At 41.1% G+C, this 23,567-nt stretch overlaps 1 protein-coding gene across 2 annotated transcripts in view; it reads right to left on the bottom strand.

The window, feature by feature from the left end:
* The window catches only part of Adamtsl1 (ADAMTS like 1), a 393,459-nt gene that overhangs the window by 97,317 nt on the left and 272,575 nt on the right, over window positions 1-23,567 (bottom strand). For both annotated transcript variants that reach the window (XM_070007848.1, XM_070007857.1), the window contains 3 exons: window positions 9,726-9,905; window positions 3,702-3,855; window positions 1,201-2,323 (listed from right to left, as the gene is read on the bottom strand). In XM_070007848.1, coding sequence (XP_069863949.1) covers window positions 1,201-2,323; window positions 3,702-3,855; window positions 9,726-9,905 — 1,457 coding nt within the window. The remainder of the gene's footprint in view (window positions 1-1,200; window positions 2,324-3,701; window positions 3,856-9,725; window positions 9,906-23,567) is intronic.

Here is a 23,567-nt window from a genome sequence, read left to right as displayed (position 1 = left end):
ATGCAGCAATAAATACATCTGTTTAGCCTTAATAGAGCACATTTCAAACTCATGGGATGGATGAATTCCTGGTTTTGTGGAGCACTCAAAAAAAACTTATACTGCAAGTTTTGAAGTAACTGTACTTAAGACTCTCCCTGTCCCCCATTAATATATGGGTTTTGACCTTCTATGGTCATCTGTAAGGGAATGAAAGAGGTAAAAGAGAGAATCTGGCAAATAATCCCTACTCCATTTTGCCAGGGACATTGGTTGCCAGAGCCATTGTAGATATTCAAAATGACAATGTTGTTGAAAGCCAGGCACAGTGTGGGCACATAGGTAGTGTTAACATATATTATTATTGTTATTACTTCTACTTCTTCTGTTATCCTAGCTACTTAAGAGTCTGACATCTGAAGATTTTGGTATGAAGCCAGCTGGAATAAAGTCTGTAAGATTCTTATCTTCAATTAACCAGCAAAAAGCCAGAAGTGGAGTTAGAAGCTCAAGTGGTCAGGTGTTGGCCTAATGCAAAAAAGCCAATCAAGAGTGTTGAGACCCTGAGTTCAAGCCTCAATACTGGCACCACAAAAAAATGATGAATGGTAATAGCCCAAGGAGACCAGTAAGTAATCCATGCTGTCATTTCAATAATGACAACTCAAAGCAGGCATGCCATGTGATATTAGGAAAGTTCATCATAGACCTGATTATACTTTCTGGCACAAGTATCCTTGTTTAGCCCAGACAGAGGATAGGCTGTCACAGGGGGAGCAGCCTGTGCCATCTGCACCCTCCTTGGCCCCAGGGACCACACATCTGGAGACAGTGTCCTGGTGCCCAAGCTTTTTAATGGTTCATCTCACGAAGTGGAAACATAATAATGCTTTGGCCTGGGAAGGTATCCTTTGTGCCAAAAGTTCAAAGCTCTTCTGAGAGTATCACATTCATCTCTGGGATCCTCTGGGGTTGTGGGTGTGTACACAGTGCTGTTGCTCTTCCATCAGGCAAACGAGAACATACCATCTAGAGAAATTAAATACTTTGTCTTTAGGCCAACATAGTATCAGTGCTGAGCTAGGACCTGAAACCCAGAAGGTGATTCCCCAGGTTCTGTGTTCCTATCACTGGGGAAATCCCAGATTTGCTAAGGCATGGCCTCTTGGGATCACCTCCCACTTCCCATCCCTCCTTAGACCAGATATCCACAGGGCTCACCTGTCACCAAACTGAACCTCCTCTCCATTCCTGGCCCAGGTGATGGTCGGCCTCGGGTTTCCTATGGCCTCACAGTGTAGCAGCACACTCAGTGTACCGCTGGCCAGAGCCACAGTCTGCCCCAGGTGAGTGACCACCTCCGAGGCGGAGAGCTGTTGGGCAGCTGAGATCTTTCGCAGGATGGTGGGCTTGCGGTGTGGCCTACGAGAGCCGGCCCCAGCCTCGCCAGAGGAGGTCCTCAGGGAGCTGGTGAAGCCAGACACATGCTTATGAGGGGGGATGGCCACGGGAGGAAACCTCTGCTCCGAGGGCTTGAGCTGTGTGTCCTGGTGCTCGAGGTGGCTGCGGAAGATCTCCTGGGCCAGCTGGGCCACCAGATGTTTGCTGTAGACGTCTCGGAGCTCCTCGGGCTGCTGGGACAGGTTCCTGAGGATGTCATCCAGGCGCTTCTGCTCAGTCACCATGGTGAAGGGGAGATGCAGGAGGACCTGCTCCGTGCTGGGGTCTTCCTCGGAGGACGCGTTCCTTTCCATGGAGTCCTGCGCCTCCCAGGAGGCCAAGAGCTCTCCCGGCCACCCTCCCTGTTCCAGCAGCCGGGAGACCAGGTCATCGTAGCGGCTCCCGGGGTCAGCAGTGAGACCCCGCTTCTCAGCCTTGCTGCCGTTGGAGAAGATGCCGTTTTGGTGTTTGTGGGTGTGCAAGGCCTCTTTGGGGTTGGACTTTCTTACCAGGAAAGCTTCCTCTTCGCTTGGCAGGCCCAGGGGCCGGGCCACCAGCTTGCGGTTGCCTCCGATGAGTTTAATCACGAACTGCTCCCGGGCAGGCCCCGCGGAGCAGGTGTAGACGCCCGCGTCCGAGGGTTTCAGCCGATGGATCTTCAGGTAGCCAAAAGGGGCCACGGTGACGTGCGCGGAGCTGATGAGGTGCTGGCCATCTTTCTCCCAGGTGATGAGGGGTTTGCGGAACCTGCGCGTCGGGCAGCGCAGCACCACGGCCGTCTTGGGGAGCAGGTAGGCGAATCCTCCCACCACGAAGTGCAGCTTCCTCTGCTTGCGGGTCTGGATGTAGACGTTCCTGGCGGCCGCGATGTGAGGGCTGTGCTTTGTGGATGGCCGCCCAGGCCCTGGGTGGAGAGGATGCCAGACCACAGGAGACAGAGAAGGGGAGAGTGGGGGAAAACGCCAGTGAGATGCGGTGAGCACAGAGCACCAGGGGACAAAAGGGACCAGAGGGAAAGAACTCTGCGGGGTCGGTGTGGCCAGGGTTCTCTTTTCTTTACGCAGCCCCGTGTTTAACAAGGAGGAGCTGTCCACCAGCTGTGGATCATCCAGCTGCCATCAAAAACGGGAGCATTAATGAGGTACAGTGGGCAATCCACACATCTACCCTGCTGGGTCTTTCTGCCCCTTAGGAGCTGAGGTCTAGATGTCAGGAGGTCAGGTGAAAGGCAGGTCCTCTCATTAAAAGTGTGGTGTGGTATGGTGTGGTGTGGTGTGGTGTGGTGTGTGTGTGTGTGTGTGTGTGTGTGTGTGTGTGTGTGTGTGTGTGTGTGTGTGTGTGTGTGTGAGATGTTGGTACTGGGGCTTGAGCTCCAGGTCTAGGTACTATCTCTTAGCTTTTCTGCTCAACGTTGGTGTTCTACCACTGGAGCCACAGCTTCGCTTCTGGTTTTGGGGTAGTTGGGAGATATGAATCTCACAGTTTTGTCTGACCTGGCTGGCTTTGCGCCTTGATCCTCAGATCTCAGCCTCCTGCATAGCTCAGCTTACAGGTATGAGCCACTGGTGCCAAGCAAAAAAAAAAAGTAAGTGTATTATGTATTATTGAAAAAAAATTAAACACATGGTTGTATAAGGGGGTTACAATTAAACATGTCTATGTGTTCCGTGCAGGATCACCCTTCCAGCATTCTCTCCATCTTCCCTGCTCCTTCCTCTAGACTCATTTCACATTTTCCACCTTCATTCAAAGTATTCCAAAGGAGAAGTTTACATCATCAAGAGTCAGAGGACAAAGAGGAGGTGATTATCTTCCCCTGAAACTCAGCCTTAGGGTCTTGCAAAGTACCTGGTCCTAATGTTCATAAGGAGGGGGTCCCAAGAAGTGTGACTGCTCTAGGGACTAATATTCAATAGAACAAATCTGTTTAGAGTAGTTAAAATCCCCAGAGTGGATGACATTTGACTTCATTAGTAATACACTGCCTCCAGTTTCCAGGTCTGGCATGGCAGCCAGTGAACTTTGCTCTACCCCTGGTTTTGTTTTTTTTTTTTTTCTGAGAGGGATGGGAATTCCGCCTGGCTGCTTGTGATTAAGATTCCTTCTCTGTCTCCAGCTGGCCTCTCCAGCCTGCAGCCCCCCCCCCCCCCACACACACACAGGGCTCTGCTGCCCTACAGACTCCTACTGGTCTTGGGTTCAGGGAAAGTCTTTGCCTTGTAGCTATGCCTGCTGTTCTGTTGGGTTCCATCTGCGCATCCCTAGAGCTCTGGCATACTCACTGGCACAGGCTGCCAGCATGCAGGGCCTGATGGAGGAAGAGAAAGGCAAGGGTGGGCACAGGGTGGAGTTGACCACAGTGTAGATCCCGGTTTTCAGCAACTTCCGGCAAATGGCACTTCGAGTCTGGGTGCCCTCCCCACAGCTGGTGGAACACTGGTGGGGAAAGAAAGGCCAAAAGCATCAATATCTGGGAATTGAGGCTAACGGTTATTTTATATAGACTATCACCCACTCCTCCCCCCAGGCCCAAATGCTTGAAAAAGCAACAGCCACTGGAAAAGAAATAGTAATTATAACACAGCAAAGTAGAATACATGTCTGTCTTGTGGATACATTTCACTCTAAGTTTTTTTTTAATTCTAAGGTTTCCTATAGTCATTTTACTGATATTTTGTTCCATGTCTTAGACTTGAGAAGTAGAGTCCTGTCCAATTTAAGTTCATCTCAATAATGGGCAAGTTATTTAAACTCTGAGTCTCTTTCTCCTTCTTATGCTTATTTTACAAGCCCAGGAGTTCAATGAGACAGTGTATTTCAAATGCCATGCAAATAAATCATAATTAATGCTAATTCCCTTCTCTTCCCTTCACAAATAATAAGGAGTGAAGATCCAAATGCATTGTTGAAAGGACATAGTGTGTTAGGGAACTGTAAGTCCAAATGACAAGGAGGTATCATTTTATATTCACTAGAATAGACATTTTAAAGAATTTATTGTACATACCACAGAATTGAGAAAAATAGGGAAGGGGTTGATTAAAGGGGGGGAGAAGATGTTAAAGGGATGACACGGATCAAGATGTATTGTATACATAAACTGCTTTGGTAAATGGCGACTTTTTCAACACTTAAGAAAACCAAGGGAAGGGGTAGGGAGGGAGGTAGTGGGTGAGAATGTTAAAAGGTATGACATCGATCAAGATGCTAATAAAATGCTTTGTGGAATGGCAGCACCTTTGTACAACCACTTAAAGATGATAAAAATATTCAAAAACAAAAAAAGAAAACAAAGTATTGTGAAGGTCTGGAAAAATCAGAACAATGATACACTGCTGGTGGGAATGTAAAATGACATAGCTCCTTTAGAAACCAGGTTAGCAGTGTTCTAAAAAGCTAATTTACTATAGTGCCCAGCCATTTTACCACTAGGTGTCTATCTAAGAGGAAAGAAAATGCACATCTACACCAAGACTTATATGTGAAAGTTCATGGAAGCATCATTTATAATTGCCCTAATGTCCATCAACTGGTGAGTGGATGAGCAAAGCATGGTACCACCATATAGTGGAATAATAGAAATATGGTTCTTTTATGTGCCATTAAAAACATTAAGCTAAATTGAAACTTTACAAATTATACCCACAATAAAGCTGTTGACAGAACTAAATTGTCATTAAGGAATCTAGTAGGAATATAAGACCAGAAGCAAGTAACATTATAAAATTAATGCTAATGGTTATTAAATGCTTCATATATGCTAGGGATGGAGGTCTAAGATGGAGGGAATTTAGGTGGTTATATCACAACTGGGATCAGCGTGGGAGGTAGGAAAACTTCCAGAACACAGGCAGAAGAATTCAATATAGAACTAAACCGGTTTGAACAGAGAGGCAGAGTTGACAGTGTTCAGGAGCATGGGCCAGACTTTGGCTAATTTTCTGGCAGGTCCACAGAGTAAAGAAGCCACTAAAGAGGGAGCAGCATGATGGCAGGTGGGTGCGACGGTGAATCTGGCAGCAGTGTGTGGAAGGGGTGGGAGGCAGGCTGTTAGTGCAGGGACTGCTAACCAAGCTAGAAGTGATGAAGGCCTGAATTGGGGTCCTGCTGGTGTGCCAATGTGATGAAAAACATCAATGAACACACAAAAATGCAACTATAATGTTGTGTTCTATGTTATGAAATGACACTAATCTGTGCCACAAGCCACCTGAAAGAAAATGAAGAGGCAAAAGGTGATGATGAGGCCAGGTGCTGGTGGTTCATGCCTAGACTCCTAACTCCTGGGGAGGCTAAAATTGGGAGGATTACAACTTGAGGCTAAGCTAGATCACAACCAGTATCAGGGCATGGTATTGCATGTCCCTTATCACAGCTACAACTGGAAGCATAAAATAGGCAAGCATACACCAGGGGAAAAAAAAGAAAGACCTTATCTTAAAGTATCCTGTACAAAAAAGGGGCCGGTTTGAGTTCAAATCCCATTACTGTCAAAGGAGAAAAAGACATAAGCCTACTGTTCTTGTTGCATGGCGATTGTGGATCTCAGATGCGACTTGTCACTTATTTGATTGTAAAGAACAACACTGAATCCAAGGATCAGGTGAAAGGAGGGGCCTGATGATTTTTAGTGTTGCCAAGTAGAAAAGCAGAAACATAGTCAAAGTTGTGACTTTGGTAACAACAACCACAGCAACAAAATCAACAAAATCAACAACCACCTTTTTTTAGATTTGATATCCACACCTTGGAAATAGGAAAAGTAAGCCACATCTGGAGATTTTCCAGACTGTGTTTCCTGACTGCTGAGATTATGATCTGGAGCTGCTTCTCAGGTGATGGGAAGACCACACACAAACATCTGATCCCCCAGCCGCACTTCAAACCAAGCACCTCTTATTTGATCTAGTTCAGATTTTTTACTGTATAGTGACATTTTATTTGATAAAAGTCTTCAAGGTTTTTAATTTGAAAAGAAAATGGATGATAGGCTATCCTAAGTTTCTAGTTCTAAAATGGACTACCTTGACTTTCACATCTTTTATAATTTCTGAGGTAAGACAAGGTTTATAAAGATATGACTTAAAAGTATTTAGTAGGAAACCTGGTCAGGAGATTGAAGGGTTTCCTTGAAAGAAAGGAAGGCTGGCCCTTTGAGAAGTCTTGTTTTCAGAATAGAATCTGCAAGTAATTTTATTTGAAATGACTAAAACTTTGGCTTAATTCTATCTCTTAGGGATTTTGTGCAGTAACCATGAGATGGAATCTAGATGGCTAAGAATGAAACATCATAGATCACCCAGATTCTTATTTCCCCCAGAAGAGTCTTATGGGCTGTGTGGAATGCATGTCTTATCTCAGCCAATAGACCACAGAAAAGCTTTTGGGATGACAAGACTAATGTGTGGCCTTGGCTAGTACCTCTGGGGTACTTTGCCATGGTGCCAGCTTGAGTTTAATCCAAAGTGAATCAATGATTACTTCCTGCCATTCTCAGCCCTTCTTCGAAGTTTGGAATTTCCATTCATCAATCAAGATAGTGCAGAACTTAATTAGGGCTAACACCTCTACTTCCCCAAACTGGACTTTCTTATCATGGGAAGACCAGCAAATCCTTTTTGAGACCTAGGCTCTGGCTGAGTTTAGTGGTTCAAGAGCTAGTGGTGTATTTCCTGTCCTGGTCCTGTCAATGAGATCAAGTGGAAGAGAATCATCATCATAATAAAAATGAACTGTTACCTGGCACAAAGTATTTGAGATGCATAATTTAATGGAAAACCACTGATGGACAATATTATATCTCTACTTTGCAGATATACAAGATATAGAAAGGTTAAGTAATTAGCCCCAGTTATAGACCAGTAAGTGTCACACTTAGGATATGATAAGAGGTGGGATTGCTTTTCTTTGAGTTTGAACTCTTAAGTGCATATGATACATTTCTAAAGGCCCACTTTACTGAGACCCAGTTCACTAGTCTTCTTGTCATCTAAAAGGGTCTTTCGTTCAAATATGCAGTCATAAAAGAACCCTTCCTTCCCTCCTCCTCTTTCCTTCCCTCCCTTCCCCCTCCTTCCCTCCCTCTCTCTCTCTTCCTTCCTCCTCCTTCTAATCCCTTCCTTCCTTCCTTCCTTCCTTCCTTCCTTCCTTCCTTCCTTCCTTCCTTCTTTCCTTCCTTCCTCTCTCTCTCTCTCTCTCTCTCTCTCTCTCTCTCCCTCTCTCTCTCTCTTTCTCGTGCTCTCTCTTTCTTTCTGTTCAGGTATTTGCACTCAGGGACTTGCACTTTCACTTGGCTTTTTGCTCAAGGTTGGCTCTCTACTACTTGAACCACATCTCTACTTTTGGCTTTTTGCTAGTTAATTAGAGATAGGAGTCTCTTGGATTTGTTTGCTCAGCCTGGCTTTGAATCATGTTTCTGAGATCTTAGCTTCCTGAGTAGCTAGAATTGTAGGTGTGAGTCACCAGAGCTTGGTTAGAAATATTTTTTTTTTCTGAATTTTCTGTGTTCCATATCCTCCAAAGTTCACAAACTCCACGAAGACGGGGAGCAGTTATAATACATACATGCCATGCTTCTGGCATCCCACTCACGACAGTCCGATAGAGGACAGCAAGGCCTTTCAACAACCTCCAGCAGGAGCATGTATTTACTTTGAGCCACTTGGCAAAGGCCTCAGGACTCTTTCTTGCACTGCTCTTTTTCATTATGATTTTTTCATGTATAATATCCTATCCCAAATGAACATTATCATGAAAAAATTGTCACTAACACATACATATATACACATATACATACATGTAAATATACAAATTAATTCTCTACTCTTTTACTTCTTTATTCTGCCAAGATCCAATTGTTTTAAAAATATAAAAAAATTATTCTTCGTTCTGTTTTGAAACATCTGGGGTAAAACACTGCCAGAGGTCATTTTACTGCCAAATTATACAACTGCTGTTAATATAGTTTCCTTCTCAATTGCAAATGCCCTTAGCAAGCACCATCAGATGAATCTAAACTGGCAGATACATACACAGCAAGAGTTCTAGTAACCCATGTTGGCATCTTAATTGTCACAGGCAGCTTACCTGCTCAAAATAAGGGTTTCAGAGGTGTATTACAGTTAGCAGCAGCTCCATACTGAATAAGAAAGACTATGGAGGGGTGGTCAGGAAGGTTAATTTATTAGAGAAGGTCTTGAATCTTTCTTTTAACCCAGGGTCTTGCTATGGCTGCAAGCCACCTGAGTGCAAGAATTGTATGTAGTTTTGAGAAACACACAGATTTTTTTTTTCACTTCACACCTGTTTCTATCGCAGTTCTTGCTGAGAGGCAATACCTTTGAGACTTCTCTATGTGAGACCTGTAGACCTACAGAACTGGGGAAGCTAAGGCAACTCAAAGAGGCTAAGGACAATTCAAAAAGTGAAATTAAGTCATGCATGTTAAAACAGAAATTATTTTATTTTAAAAGAGGTTAGTTGGAGGGGCTGGGAAGGTGGCTCAGTGATAGAGCGCTTGCCTTGAATGCATGAGACCCTCGGTTGGATTCCTCAGCACCACACAAGCAGAAAAAAAAGCCGGAAGTGGCTCTGAGGCTCAAGTGGTAGAGCTCTAGCCTTGAGCTGAATAGCTGAGGGACAGCGCCCAGGCCCAGAGTTCAGGCCCACAACTGGACACCCCCCCCCAAAAAAAAAGAACAAATAAAAAGAACACATAAAAAGAACAACAAAAAACAACAACAAGGAAGAGGTTAGCTGGAGGTCTAGGTTAGGGAACCCTCACTTAGGAAGGAGAGTCAGGAATGGTGAATGCTGAGTCATCACTTCCCCAAGTGCAAAGCACCAGGGGAAATCAAGTTTTCTTTCTGGGAAGTTGTTGAAGTTTTAGAGCCAGGAAACTAACAGTAAAGAGGCAGGATTTCCTTGGCCTTCTATTCCTAATAAATCACATCCTTTATTGTCCAGTAACTTGGAAGACGAGAATAGAGAGGCTTTGCCCTTCCTGAACAGAGACTAGAAACATCTGGGAGTAGGAGATGCAGGGAGGTCAGGAGGAGGGGGAGGAGTAGAGACAGAGAGAGAGAACTCAGGAGGAGTCCATTTATAGTCTCAAGCTTCCGATGGGTGAGGGCTGGTTACATAGCCCATTCCCTGCAGCCTAGTTACACACTATGATGGATATGGATACTAAAAGATCGCCCCAAAATATGAGAACTATTTTATTCTCTTCTTGTTCTTTCCTTGTGTGTTGGAAGTGAACTTCTCACTCATGCCTCTTGTTCTTTCTTTCTGGGGGACATACATACCTCGGTCCACTCTGAGAGGAGCCATTCACTGGGGCAGTCATCTTTCTTGCAGGCTTGCTGAGATGTTGGTTTGGAAGCAGAACAGAAGGTCTCAGGAAGTTCCAGGAAACTGCCATCAGCCATGCGTTGCTTGCAAAGAACCTCACGTTTCTGAATACCTCCCCCACAGCTCCTGGAACACTGGGAAGGAAGAGAAAGTCCATTCAGCATAGGAAAGGAGACAGGCATGGATTCTCACCTTAGCCTTGGCGCAGGAAAAAGTAGAAATGTTGTAAAAAAAAAAAAAAAAGAAGAAAGAAAAAAGAAAACAGAAGACAAACTCGGAGTCAGGCCAGAGGATCATGTTTCCTCTCTTTGCAATAAATTTTGTAGCAAAATCTACATACTCTTCTCTCTTAATCCCAGGTATTTAACTTGAGCATCTAGGAATTTTAGGAACCTTGGAATCTTAGAAATTTGTTTGTGAAATGTGATTTGTAGCTGCTTAAGATAAGTGGTTTAAAAGGTTAGTATAATAAAGTGTTCAACATATTTATGACCCAGTGAAAATAATCCATGCTGCTTTCAGAAGGAGCAAGAGCAAGCAAGTGTCTGGCATGAGAACCAACTGGGGAGATGAAGTTGCAGAGAGGAGTCGAGTCCTTTTCTTCCAAGTGAGAGCACTTCTGCACTACCCTGGGTGGCATGAGATTTAGGGCCTTGTTGTCTGCAGAACTCCTTTAGAATACTTTTCTTGTTGGATTGGTGATTTTTTAAATTTTTTAGGGCAGTGAGAACCAGAGAGACTGAAATTTTGGATGCAAGAAAAATAGCCTCTTGTCAGTGTTTTTCTTTTTTTAAGGGGCCTCAATAAAACACAGTGTTTACATGTAACTTAATCGTTACAACTCAGTTGTAAGAGTAGGGGGAATGAGGCCTCTGGAGGCACAGGCTGGTTGTTTTCTGAGTATTTGCTTTTTACCATTCAAGAGTCCCTTCCAGTTTTTATCATGGTCATGAGTTCTCAAGATAGACTATATTTGGTCAACTCCCTTGTAGATAGACACAGCCATTTGACTAAATGCTTGCCACATGGATATAAATAAATGGGTGATGGGTAATGTTAGGGAAGCTCTTTTCTCTTCCCTCTCTCCTCCTTGCTCTCTGGGATGTTCAAAGGATATCTGTCCATCTTGGGCCATTAGAGATGAAAAGATAGAAGCCTAGCTGGGCACTGGTGGCTCATGCCTATAATCTTAGCTACTCAGGAGGCTGAGATCTGAGGATCGCAGTTTCAAGCCAGCCTGGGCAGAAGAGTCCCTGTGAGAGGCTTATTTCCAATAAACCACTCAAAAACCAGAAGTGGAATTGTGGCTCAAGTGGTAAAGCAGTAGCCTTGAGCACAAAGAGGCTCTGGGACAGCAACCAGGCCCTGAGTTCAAGCCCTACAATTGACAAAAAAAAAGATAGAAGCCTGGCAATGATTGTGAAACTGATTGGTTTGTGTTTGTGTGAGAGAAATACCTTTCTATCCCTTGAAGGCAATGCTACTTTGGATTTTCTCACACTTGTAATTAGATATAACCCTAGCTAACATGTAAACTCTGGCACCCATGACAACTGTTTTCACTACTGAGCTAGTTTGTCATGAGAGTTTTAGGAGCTCTGTTTTCTTCAGGACTAGTCTCCAGTCTTCCATTTACTATTATTGGGCTTGTTGAGGAATGAAGCCTGGGTTTGAAAGTCTAGAGTTTGTCCTGAACGTGTGGTTCCTACAGCCCAGATGTTATCTCCTGCTCCGTGGTCTCAACCATGCTACTGTCACTTGAGTGGCTTTTAAAAATTGTAGGTGTCCAGCTTTGATGTCAATCAAATCAGAAATTCTGAAAGGCAGTAACAAATTAAAAACTAAAAAGAGATGTTCTAGGACATTCTTTCCAAATTCTATTGTGTACCCAGAGCCAAATTAACGCCACACTACCAGTCCTAGTGGGAATAAAATGGATGTGGAAAGGAAATCTGGGCTCCGGAGAGGCCTTTGTTAGAACCTGTGGTTGGAGTGTATCCAAACAAATGCTATTTGTTTGCAAATGCCTTGAAGTCATGGGTATTGGCGAATAATATTAGCAAAGCTATCAAATTAAAGCAATTAAGCTTTGATTCTAGAGGCTCTCATGATTTAGATCAAGGATGAACAACTTACTTTACATGTAAAATGAAATGTACTCAACAGAGAACCATGAGGGAAAAATATCCATTTTCTTATGCAATCAACCCCTTACCATTGAAAGCTCACAAAAAAAGGCTCTTACTCTCAGACTATAGAGAAAGAAACTAAGGTGCAGAAAGATGAAGTTACCCAAGTAAGGCCACTTGGAAGCCAGAAATGGTTTGTTTCCATTCAGTGTAACATTCACCAAACTCCTACTGAAGAGTAAGTCCTGGACAGAGCTAGTGAACCAGCCCCATCTCAACTCAGCTCCCTTCCAGTGTTCCATTCAAGGTACCCTATCTACCAGTACAACTATGTTTGTTGCAGCATTATTTACCATTGCTAAGATATGGAACCAACTCAGATACCCCTCAGTAGATGAATGGATCAAGATATGGTATATATACACAATGGAATTCTATGCTTCCATCAGAAAGACATTGACCCATTTGTAAGGAAATGGAAAGACCTGGAAAAAATTATATTAAGCAAAGCAAGCCAGGCCCAAAGAAAAGTAGGTTGTATGGTTTCCCTCATTTGTAATAACTAGAATATGTCTGTGATATTCTTAACAAGGGATCTCAATAGCCCAATTGCTAAGTGCATAGGGCCATATATGATGAAATGTATCAAAATGAACTCCAAGAATTGGTTCTTATTATGTCCTGTATGCAGTTAATTGTTTTTTTTTTTCAGTTTTAGTTTTCTGTACTCTTTGTCTTGTATATAAGCTTATCTGATCCATGGAAGGGAAAAAGACTCACAGAAATAGAAGGATAAAGGATGAACTAATACAACAATGATACTCACTAGACATTATGTTAGAACTGAAATATACAATGGGGATGGAGGGAAATAGAGAGGGGTAAGCAGAAGAAAATGAGGGAGGGAGTAACAGTGTTTAAAAAGAAACATACTCATTACCTTATTTATGTTCATCACCTTTACACTAAAGATACATACATACATACATACAAATATATATATACATACACACAAATATATATGCACACACATACATACAAATATATACACGCATACATACATACAAATATATATACATACACACACATACATACATACATACATACATACATACATACATACATACATACATACCCTAACAGTTACTCCCAGTGGTTCAGCAGAACCACTGGAAGGTACTTTGATGGCTGCTTCATACCAAGTCATTTTGACAGCCTGGTCTCACACTTTCACCCCACTGGATGGTGTTTTTTTCTTTTTCAATGCCTCTACCCCCTGACTATTCTTGACTGACAGGAGTTGGCCCATGATCCAGATTGGGGACTGACATTCTAAAATAGTTATCTGCCATTAAGAAAACTTTAAAAACTTGAATCATAAATATAAAGAATATCTAAATAAATACAAATGTTTACTCTTAAGTGAAACAACTTGATTGAATTTATATATACATATATATATATTTAAGGAAAAAACTCTAACAATTTTTTGAAGGAGATAGAATCATATCCTGGTGACTCTGAAAACTTGTTTGTGTAAGTGCTTCGATTTCTGATTTGAAAGCCTATATTTGTACATTACTCCTGGGTAATGCACTAGACCACATGTGGTGGTTTGCAGAGCACTTGATAATTGATCCAAAAGTTCCTTTTAAGGGTACTTCTGGTGACTTTTGGCCTTAATTAAGAAATAAAAAAGTTATGAAGTTATGGCTTCAGACTTTTGTCTTATTTGTGGCTCATTTTGGTGACACCTTGAAATTCTCATTTATTAGAGAAGAAATTTTAGGTCTTCATTTTTATTTATATTCCATTCAATAAAATATTAAAAGACTTGACTTTAACTTATTTTGTACCCAGTCTACCCAGAACAGTGCCTTCTGTGAATTCAAGTCCTCAACAAATACTGTGGCACTGAATTGAAGTTGGTACTTCAGAGAAATTTAAATTAGTGGCTACAAATTCCATTTACTCAGAATAACCCTCTTTGTTACTATGGATAACTAGGGGTTTAAATTTAGTGTTTTGCATGATTTCTTAGGTTCAACCTTCTCTTATTTCTGTCAAATTCTTCTTTCTAACCAGCCAGTTACACCATAATCAGATTAGTTATAACCTTTTAGTGTTCATACTTTCTTCAGAATTCTTTTATAAGTAGACAACTAACCACGTGGATTACTTACTCTTAAGGATCTGCCAAACAGAGGGACTGTGTTCTCCACAATACTTTCCATTCTGTGAATTGCTAAATTTTTTCCATGAACTTAATGTAATTTTTAAAAGCCACAATTGAAGGAAACAAGTTTATGGTGACAAATCAAAAATTTTAAACTTTGGCTTTGACTTCTCCCTGATGCCTCTTCAACATGTCCCCTTAAATGCAAGCAGGTATGTTGACTTAAACATGTCCAAAGCCAAGTTCTTGCTGCTCCCCACTGACCTCACCCCAAACTCTTCTCTCTCAGGTTTCTGCAGTCATTGAACAGTGACATATCGAGGATAAAAACTTAGGCAGCACTCTTGAGTTCCTTTTCCTTTACCAACCCTCCCCCAATACTAAATCACATACAAATACTATCACATTAACCTACGTAAAATTAGCTGTATCTTCAAAATAAACAATAACTCAAGATACTACCATCTTTTGCCTAGGCCACTGCCAAGCCTTCTAACCAGTTTCCCAGTGCTGTGGTCTGCATGTTTATCACCTTCTCCCATCATACATTGGAATTCTAACTTTCAAGATGATAGTCTTAAGTATATGTGCCAGGGTTAGGAAGGAAGCTCTTAGGAAGTAGTAAGAGTGAACGACTCATGAATGGGACTAGAGTTGTTACTCAAGAGGTTCCTTTTCCTTTTTACCATGTGGGACCCAGCTAGAAGACCATATCCATGAACTAGGGAGAGGGTACTCAACACACATTGAATATGCAACCATATTGACCAAAGATTTCCCAGACTCTGGAGTGAGAAATAAATTCATGCTGCTCATAATCTATCTAGTCTATGGAAATCTATCAGACTGTCCCAAGAGGACTTAAGTTTCTAGTTTCATAGGGTAGAGACTAGAGCTAACTGAAGCAGTCTACCCAGCTTGGCCTCTTGGGGAATAAGAGTGAAGGGAGAGTATCCAGAGAAGCAATGGACAACATCCAACAGATCATCTTCCTCTCCTGCAGTCTAAGGCACAGACACTGCAGCGATGTTTTAAAAGCATAAATCAGGTAACATAATTCCCATGCTTAACCCCCTCCAATGGTGTCTTCTCTTTGCAATGAGAATAAAAATTCAAAGTCCTCCAAACCATGCCCCCCAGAGCCCTACATATTCTGGTCCCTGCCCTGGTGGAATTTAGAGTTCAAATCCTCCCAATGCCAGTCACTTGTTCTACATAAATTTATTAATACCAATTACAGGTCAAGCATGGCTCCATATAGGTTAAGATACTGAAGTGAATGAGAAGCCTCATATATATCTGCCATTTTATTTCTTACGGCCTTCTCTTTGTATATTCCAGCTGCACCTGTTTTTATTTATTCCCGAGACTTTCCAAGATTGTTTCTCCCATAGGCTGTTGTATTTTTTCTTGTCTCTATCTGGACTGTTCTCTTAGATTTACTGAGCCTTTCTCCTTATGAATTCAGTCTCAACTCCATTCTTACTTTCACAGAGAAGCCACACTTCAAGCTCTTTGTTTATCTAGAAACTTTCAAGATATCTAGACTAATCTCCATTATATTACTGTATTTATTTATTTGTTTAGCAATACTGGGGATTGAACCCAAGCCCTTGAGCATGCTAGGCAGGTACTCTAGCACTAAGCTATATCCCCAGTCCTCAATTTAAGATTTATTTAATTTTAGTTTTTGTTTATATTTTTGAAATGGAGTCTTGGTAAGTAAAGCAGGCTGGCCTTATAATTCTCTATGTAGCTCAAGCAGGCCTCACTATCCTTCTGTTTTAGTTCTGAGTGCTGAGTCTACAGGCATGTTACCATCATGCCTAGTTTATTTCATTTGTAAAACAGCATTTTCCTGGTGTGTGGTGGTGGGGATTAAACACAGTGCCTCATGCATGCTAGGCAAGTGCTTGCTCTGTCACTGAGCCACATCATCAGCCCCAAACAGCACTTTTGAATAACTCTCATTCTTTCAGAAATTATCATCTATTATTATTATTATTATTATTATTATTATTATTATTATTATTATATGAAGTATATGAAGAAAGAGATTTTTACTTATTTTTTTTACTTCTTTTGTGGCTCATATTAAGTGTTTGAGAGATTTGATTTCAATTCTTTTCTCTAGCTAGTGCCAGTGGCTCTTGCCTGGACTCCTAGCAACTCAGGAGGCTGAGATTTAAAGGACTGTGGTTCAAAGCCAGCATGGGCAGAAAAGGTTTTGGACCTCCATCTCCAAAACAACCAGAAAAAGAATCTGGGATAGAACCATGTCTCCAGTGATAGAGTGTCAGCTCTGCAAGTGCAAGGCTTTGGGTTCAAACCCAGCTACTAAACTTTCCACTGATATACTGTCATATATCTAATATGAGACTTTAGGATTGTATAAATGCATTTCTAGCTTTTTTCCTTGCAAACATTTTCCTTATTCAAATCTTAACAGTTTGTTTCTCCATAAAGAGGTAGGTAAAGAATGAGCTGAATGATAGAGTAATTAATATTTTATAATGAATTTTGCATATAGGTAATGTTTTGATATTATTGGTAAATACCTTTACACTGTTGAAAATAGAGTGTATTTCTCTATTAGAGAAGTACTGTCTGATTCATACAAAAATTTTCTAAGCCTCAAAAGGACATCAAAACACTCTTAAAAATCATCTTATTATCATTCACAAATTCCCCATGGATTTTGGGTTCTCCTGAGTTTAGTAGATATAAAGAACTTACTTTTAGAGGTTGCTACCTAGTGACTGACATTGTACATACTTCCTTATTGATGTTGGAATTGTAGAGCTTCACATCATTTCAGTATTTGATTTCTAAGTATTTTATGAGGCACATAAGCTTCTGTTCATTTGGAATAAATACACCAAAGATAAACAAGTAGCCAAGTAAGAAGAGTTCTTAGATTCACATGTTTGGGAAGACTTAGTGAATATGACAGTAAGGAGAAATGCAAGTTAATTTCCTCTGTTTTCATATTGGGGAAGTTATGATAACAAATAATTGGTGTTAGGTGAATGCTGGTGGCTCACACCTGTAATCCTAGCTACTCAGGAGGCTGAGATCCAAGGATTGCAGTGTGAAGCCAGTCTGGGCAGGAAAGTCCATGAGACTCTAAACTTCACTTAACGACCAAAAAGCAGGAACGTGAAGCTCAAGCAGTATGGCATGGGCCTCCAGCACAAAAGCTCAAGCACAGTGCTCTAGTCTGAGTTTAAACTCCAGCACTGGCATACACGTGCATGTGTGTGCGCATGCGCAAACACACACACACACACACACACACACACACACACACACAAATTGGTCTTATTTCAAGGGTAGAGATGTAATGACATGGTTCTGCAGAGTGAATCATTCACTTAACACAGTGAGGCTGTCAATTTGCACACTGGATTAAAGGGCTGACTTCAGATAATCCCCTCCATCCCATAAAGAAGTCTGTAATAACATGATGTTGTAAAGAAAAAATATATAAAATGATCATTTTTGAAGTTTTATCTATACAGAAAGCTCTTTGGAGTTTCTCAACATTTAGAAGATAAGACCCAGATTCCTGGGAATGTTTTTTTCAGAGCTTTCACACTCTAACTTTGATTGACCTTTCAAGCACATTCTTTGAGAGTGCCATGTGTTAAGGCCTTAACTACAATGGACAATTTACCCTATCCTGGGCACACAGAGAGTTTTTCTTTTCACACCTCTGTGAGCCATGCCCTTCAGCAATTTGCTAAGCTTGAAACTTCCAAGGTATTCTTGAAGGCTGAGCGCATGAGCCATTCCTCTCCACATCTTGGCATATGGATCACCTCTACTGCATCTTGACCAAAATTCTTCTGTAAGGACTCGTTTGCTCATGTGTCTGCTACTTCCTAACCTTCCTGGATACACCAGGACTAGGAGTTTTTTGAGAGTGGAATGTATTCACCTTTAAATTCTTGAGTGCCTAGTACAGTGTCTGACATAAAAAAATCCCTTTCACTTCATAAATGTTTGTTGGACTATGATTGGATGAATGAAAAAGCTCTAAATGCTGATGTTTCAAAGATGTAAAATAAACATACACTTTTTGTCAGGCTGCAGTATCATTAGCTGAAAACAGCTTCAGAGGGCATCAGCAGTATGTATCAGCTTGTGGTCAGTATGATGGTCTGACATTCTAGGAATGGAGAATATTTTCAAGGATCTCGCTCCTGCATGATTATCTTACCTTTGCTCAAAGAATTTCTTTGTGTGTTTACATTTTCATAAATTTCTAAAATTGTAGAAGATGAAATTTCAAATCAATAAAGGCTCCAAAGTCCATGATGACTTTGTGACCATGCTGAGATGAACAGATGAGGTTGAGATCCTTTACATAAGAAACAGGATGCAAAGTAGAACATGTTTTAAAAGAAGCAATAGCAAGAGGAATTTAATAAAATTAAAGGAAAAAATGTTTCCCTTTATGAATCATCATTTAAAATAATATTCTAGTATGAAGAGGTAACTCTCTGGCCAGGGGTATTATTTTTAAGTATATGCAATAAAAATAAATAATGAGAAGTAATATTTATATTGCAGACACTAACTACCATGCATGTTTCATGACATAAGGTCATAGGCTCATTATTTTCTTAGGAAAAGTAAGAAATACACAATAAGGAAAACACTTAAAATTTATGCTTTTCTACAGAAATATAATGGCTCTTATGACCTGTATTTTTATATTTTCCAAGAGCAATGTATTAACAACATTTGCTTGCATTGGTATCTTTTGATGTTTTATCTTGGTAGTTTAACTTTCTAAGACCTGAGTTCATTTCCTTTGTAGCTCAAATCATACTATTGAACCCAATACAAAATAATGTTTTTTCCCCCGCCTAAGGACAACTTCCCAGGTTTAACATAATATCTTCCTCCTCCTCTTCCTCTTCCTTCTCCTTCTCCTCCTCTTCAACTCCTCCTCCTCCTCCTCTTCCTCCTTCTTCTTAGTTTCTAACTTATTTCACCCATTTCTCATTCATTAATTCATTGTTTTTCATCAAACATTTATTATCTGCTGAGATCCAGGCATTGTGTTAGGTGCTAGGTATTTAAGATGAGTAAAATGGTTACCTTAGGCATTTGCTATGCAGTGAGGGAGAAAACCTTACCGCAAGGTATAATCAGTTTTACAAAAGGGAATACCACAGAGATTATAACTGGGTCTTTATGAAAGGTTGGGCAAATCTGCAGATGAAGTAACATGAGTGGTTGAGCAGGGACATAGGCAGGGGAACAGGTTCATTCATGCATGAACCCAAGGTATGAAGGACTGTGGCATGTTTGCTGCTCAGAACAGTTCTGAGAACGTGAGACATAAGCATCATGATTAAGCATGGCTGAGAAATGAAAATGAGGCATTAGATGAACATATCAATGAACATAATCTTAAAACCATGGGGGTGTCAACAGGGGCTTTAACATGCTTCAATATGTGGTAAGTGATTCATGTAATGTAGACCAGTGGACTTCAAGGAATACTGCCCTGTGAGTTGTTATGAAGTATGTGATGGAGAAAGGACTTCTTAGATACGATTATGTGACATGTCATGCTGTACTCTTACTTGAAGTAAGGAGACAACCAGGGAAACAATGAATGAGTTATGTAAGACAAATCTGAGAGATAATGCCAACAGCTGTGTGTGATGGCTTGGTTGCTTGTGAAGACTTAGGCCAAGACTGCAAAAGATGGATTAGAAAGGGAGAAAGAGAAGGGGAGATGTAGGAGGTAGAATCATGGGACATGTGTGCTGACTGGTGACGGCACAGGAGGCTGAGTCTTCCCTCTCCCTCCTTCCACATAGGGGATGAGATCGAAAGTGCTGGCAACTCGCCACAAAGATCAATAAAGGAAGACGAGGTCTGGGAAGGCGGCTCAGTGCTGTAGAATGCTTGCCTTGCATGCATGAGGCCCTGGGTTTGATTGCTCAGCACCACATAAGCAGAAAAAGCCTAAGTGGCTCTGTAGCTCACGTGGTAGAGGGCTAGCCTTGAGCTGAAGTGCTGAGGGACAGTGCCCAGGCCCAGCGTTCAGGCCCCAGGATCACCACCACCACCACCACCACCATCACCACCAACAACAACAACAAAGGAAGACAAGGTTTGGGGGCATAGTGTCTGCAGGTGTGTATGAAGCTTTGGGAAGTGGCTGCAGACCCTGTCCAGAATTTGAGGTTTGAAGTTAACCAGATTGTATTAGGGCTTAGAGAAATACCTAAAGAGAAATGAAGAATCGCTTCTCATTGAACAAAATTGTTAAAATGAGGACAGAATTCATTGCTCGGCCATTTTGTGAAATCATTTGCTATCAGTGAAGTTTTTCTTTTTTTTTTTTTTTCCTGGTCATGGGGCCTGAACTCTGGGCCTGGGCGCTGTCCCTCAGCTCTTCAGCTCAAGGCTAGCGCTCTACCACTTGAACCACAGTGCCACTTCTGGTTTTTTCTGCTTATATGGGTGCTGAGGATTCAAACCCAGGGCTTCATGTATGCAAGGCAAGCACTCTACCACTGAGCCATCTTCCTAGCCCCTCAAACGAAGCTTTTTTACCCATAAAAGCATAAGGAGTATACAATGAAATTTCTGAGTTTAATATTCCTGTTACAATGTGACATACAAGCCCCACTACAATCTAGTGAAATTATACTAAAGAGCTTTCTGCTAATAAATAAAAATGAAACACTTTACATGTAAAGTCTGACTTTTGATCTGGTTTGCCATATTTATTATTCCTTCTAAAGGTAGCATCAAGTGTCCACTTTCTTATTAAATAAACTCTTGAAAATGAGTTTGGACATCCAATAGTTTATTTTTCTCTCACTAGGAAACAAAATGTTAAAGAAACATTATCTCTAATTTATGTAGATTTATGTATTAGTCACTGGAATATATCAAAATTGATGGCTATACTGATAATTCATCCCTCTAATTTGAGAGCTTGTGTGAAGGTTCTAGCAAAGAGTCCAGGCACTCATATACCTTCCTTCTCTCTCTTTTTTTTTTGTAAGAACAGAACATTTATTAGGATATGAAGGACATAGGGAGCAGAATTGCTTGATAACGAGTGAACATCTCTTGAATACTTAAGAAGTTTTAAAATTTTATGCCTTAATATTCAACTGGAGGATTGATTTAATCCATTATTTCTGATCACATTACATTTTTGGGGACTGAGTGTAAAGGGCCAGTAGATGTCCTCTGAAGCCTCATGGGAACTAGGGTGTGGAGATGTGCAGTGGTCATTTCTCTGGTTGTTGGGATATGGCTTGTTCCATGTGTGTCCTCTGGTACTGGGTGTGGCGTGACTTCCATGCCCACATTCCCTGCAGACACAGGGCTTCTCTACAGTGTGTGTCCTCTGATGCTGGGTGAGATTTGATTTCTGTATAAAGCCCTGACCACACTCACTGCAGACATAGGGCTTCTCCAGTGTCTCCTATGGTGCCAAGTGAGGTGCACCTTTTATAGAAAGCCCTGACCCCACTCCCTGAACTTTCCTCTGGTACTTGGTGAGATCTAACTTCCATGTAAAGCCCACCCACACACCCTGAAAACATAGTGCTTCTCCCCTGTGTGTGTCCTTTGGTGCTGAGTGAGTTTTGACTTCCATGTAAAGCCCCGCCTACACTCCTTGCACACATAGATACCTTCCTTCTTCTATGGGGGAAGGTCATTCTCTTTGATGGAGTGTACAACTTTTAGTGAGGAAGTATTGGGGCACCTGCCTAGCCACCCAGATCAGCTGAATCAACGTTAGCAATCCATGGGGTAACAGATGTTGCAACCACATCACCTCATATATCCAAAAGTTATTTGTGTGTGTGTGTGTGTGTGTGTGTGTGTGTGTGTGTATGCGCACACACATGCAAGCATGTGCATTTAAGTCTAGAAAGTCAAATTTTTATTCCTCAATTTACACTTACAGTTGTCATTAAAATTCTTATGATTAAGATTTTTACTTAACATTACCATCAGAGATTAACTTCTTATATTCCTTTTTTACACAGCTAAACTATAGACATTTTGAACTGTGACTGATTTTTTTAAAAAAAGCATGTATGGTAAAATGCCAACCCAATGAGTTTTAACCCAAGGGTAGATGGTGTCTAGGGGTTGTGGTGATTGCTTCTGTCTTAGCACAGATGTGTGCAGTATGTATGTACAGCTGGGTAGATATAATCCTGAATATAAAACACCCATAGTCTAGGACAACATAAATTATGGTCCAGAGTGGACTAATTCAATTCCATTTAACCCTTTTAAAAATTAACTTTTGTAATACAAACACATGAAGGAAAAATGGATGGCCACAGCGCCATAGATAGTGGTAGAAAATGCTGAGTGCTGGCACAGCCTAAGTATTTTGTCAGTCCACAGTGGAACAGACTGTAGTAGGCCATGCCTGTGTCTCAATGCATGGGACCCATGGACATATTCTCTTACACCAGGAAGAACATACACCTGCCAACCCTTTGATTTCAGACCGGCAAGACAGAGTTTTAGCTTCTGAAGAGCTTCAAAATAGTAAATTTGTATTGCCTTAAGCCATTGAGTTTGTGGTAATTTGTTACAGCAGCCAAAGGAAAGGAATACACAGATGAAAGCCAAGGATAATATAGATAACAGACACTAGATTTTATATGTTGTGTTGTCAGATTTCCTCACAACTTGATATTTACAAAAAACAAATATATTAACCAGAATGTTATAACTGCAGGGGAGAATTCAAATGTGATAATTCCTTAGAAAACAAACTGACAATCCCCCCCAACAAAGAATACCAGAAAATTTACCCCTGAAAGGTGGAGGGGGAGGTAAAGGGGAAAGAGGAGATGAATGAAGGGGGAAGATGAATGAAGATAGGAAAAGGAGAAGAACGCAGTCAATATTCAGTGCATATCCTATGAAGCTGGGAAAATTGAGGGGAGGGGAGGGATTGGGAGGATGGGGGAAATGGTGGAGATGCATTTTACGTGTAAACTAGTTTGTTGAATGCTGACTCCTTTATACAACTACTTAAAGATAATAAACCAATTTAAAAAAGGATTCTTTGAAATGAAATAGTCTACTATTTCCTTCAGGTTTAGAGAAATTCCTAGAAGTGATGAAGGATCCTTAGAACAAACTCTGCACACACGATTAACCAGGGCTTTCTCTGCAGGTGTTTTTTCCTTTCCTAACATTCTTTTTTCCTTATAATGTTTGAATATTTTCATAATTATTATGTATTGGTACGTAAGAGATATTTGTAAAGGTCTTCCTACAGTGTTGACGCCTCATTGGACAGACTTGAAAGTATTGTTTTTGCATTATTTCCTTGATTGAAAAATCAGGAGACTGTCTCATCTCAGAGGTTTTTCACTAGTGCAATAAAATAGCAAAAACTTTCAAAATAAATTTATATGGTGTAGGGAACTGGTAGCTCACAACTGTAATCTTAGCTACTCAAGAGGCTGAGA

The sequence above is a fragment of the Dipodomys merriami genome, unplaced genomic scaffold (assembly GCF_024711535.1).
Source record: "Dipodomys merriami isolate MVZ:Mamm:240054 unplaced genomic scaffold, mDipMer1.0.p SCAF_11, whole genome shotgun sequence".
NCBI classification, from domain to species: Eukaryota; Metazoa; Chordata; class Mammalia; order Rodentia; family Heteromyidae; genus Dipodomys; species Dipodomys merriami.
This window is presented reverse-complemented; position numbering and strand designations above follow the sequence as displayed.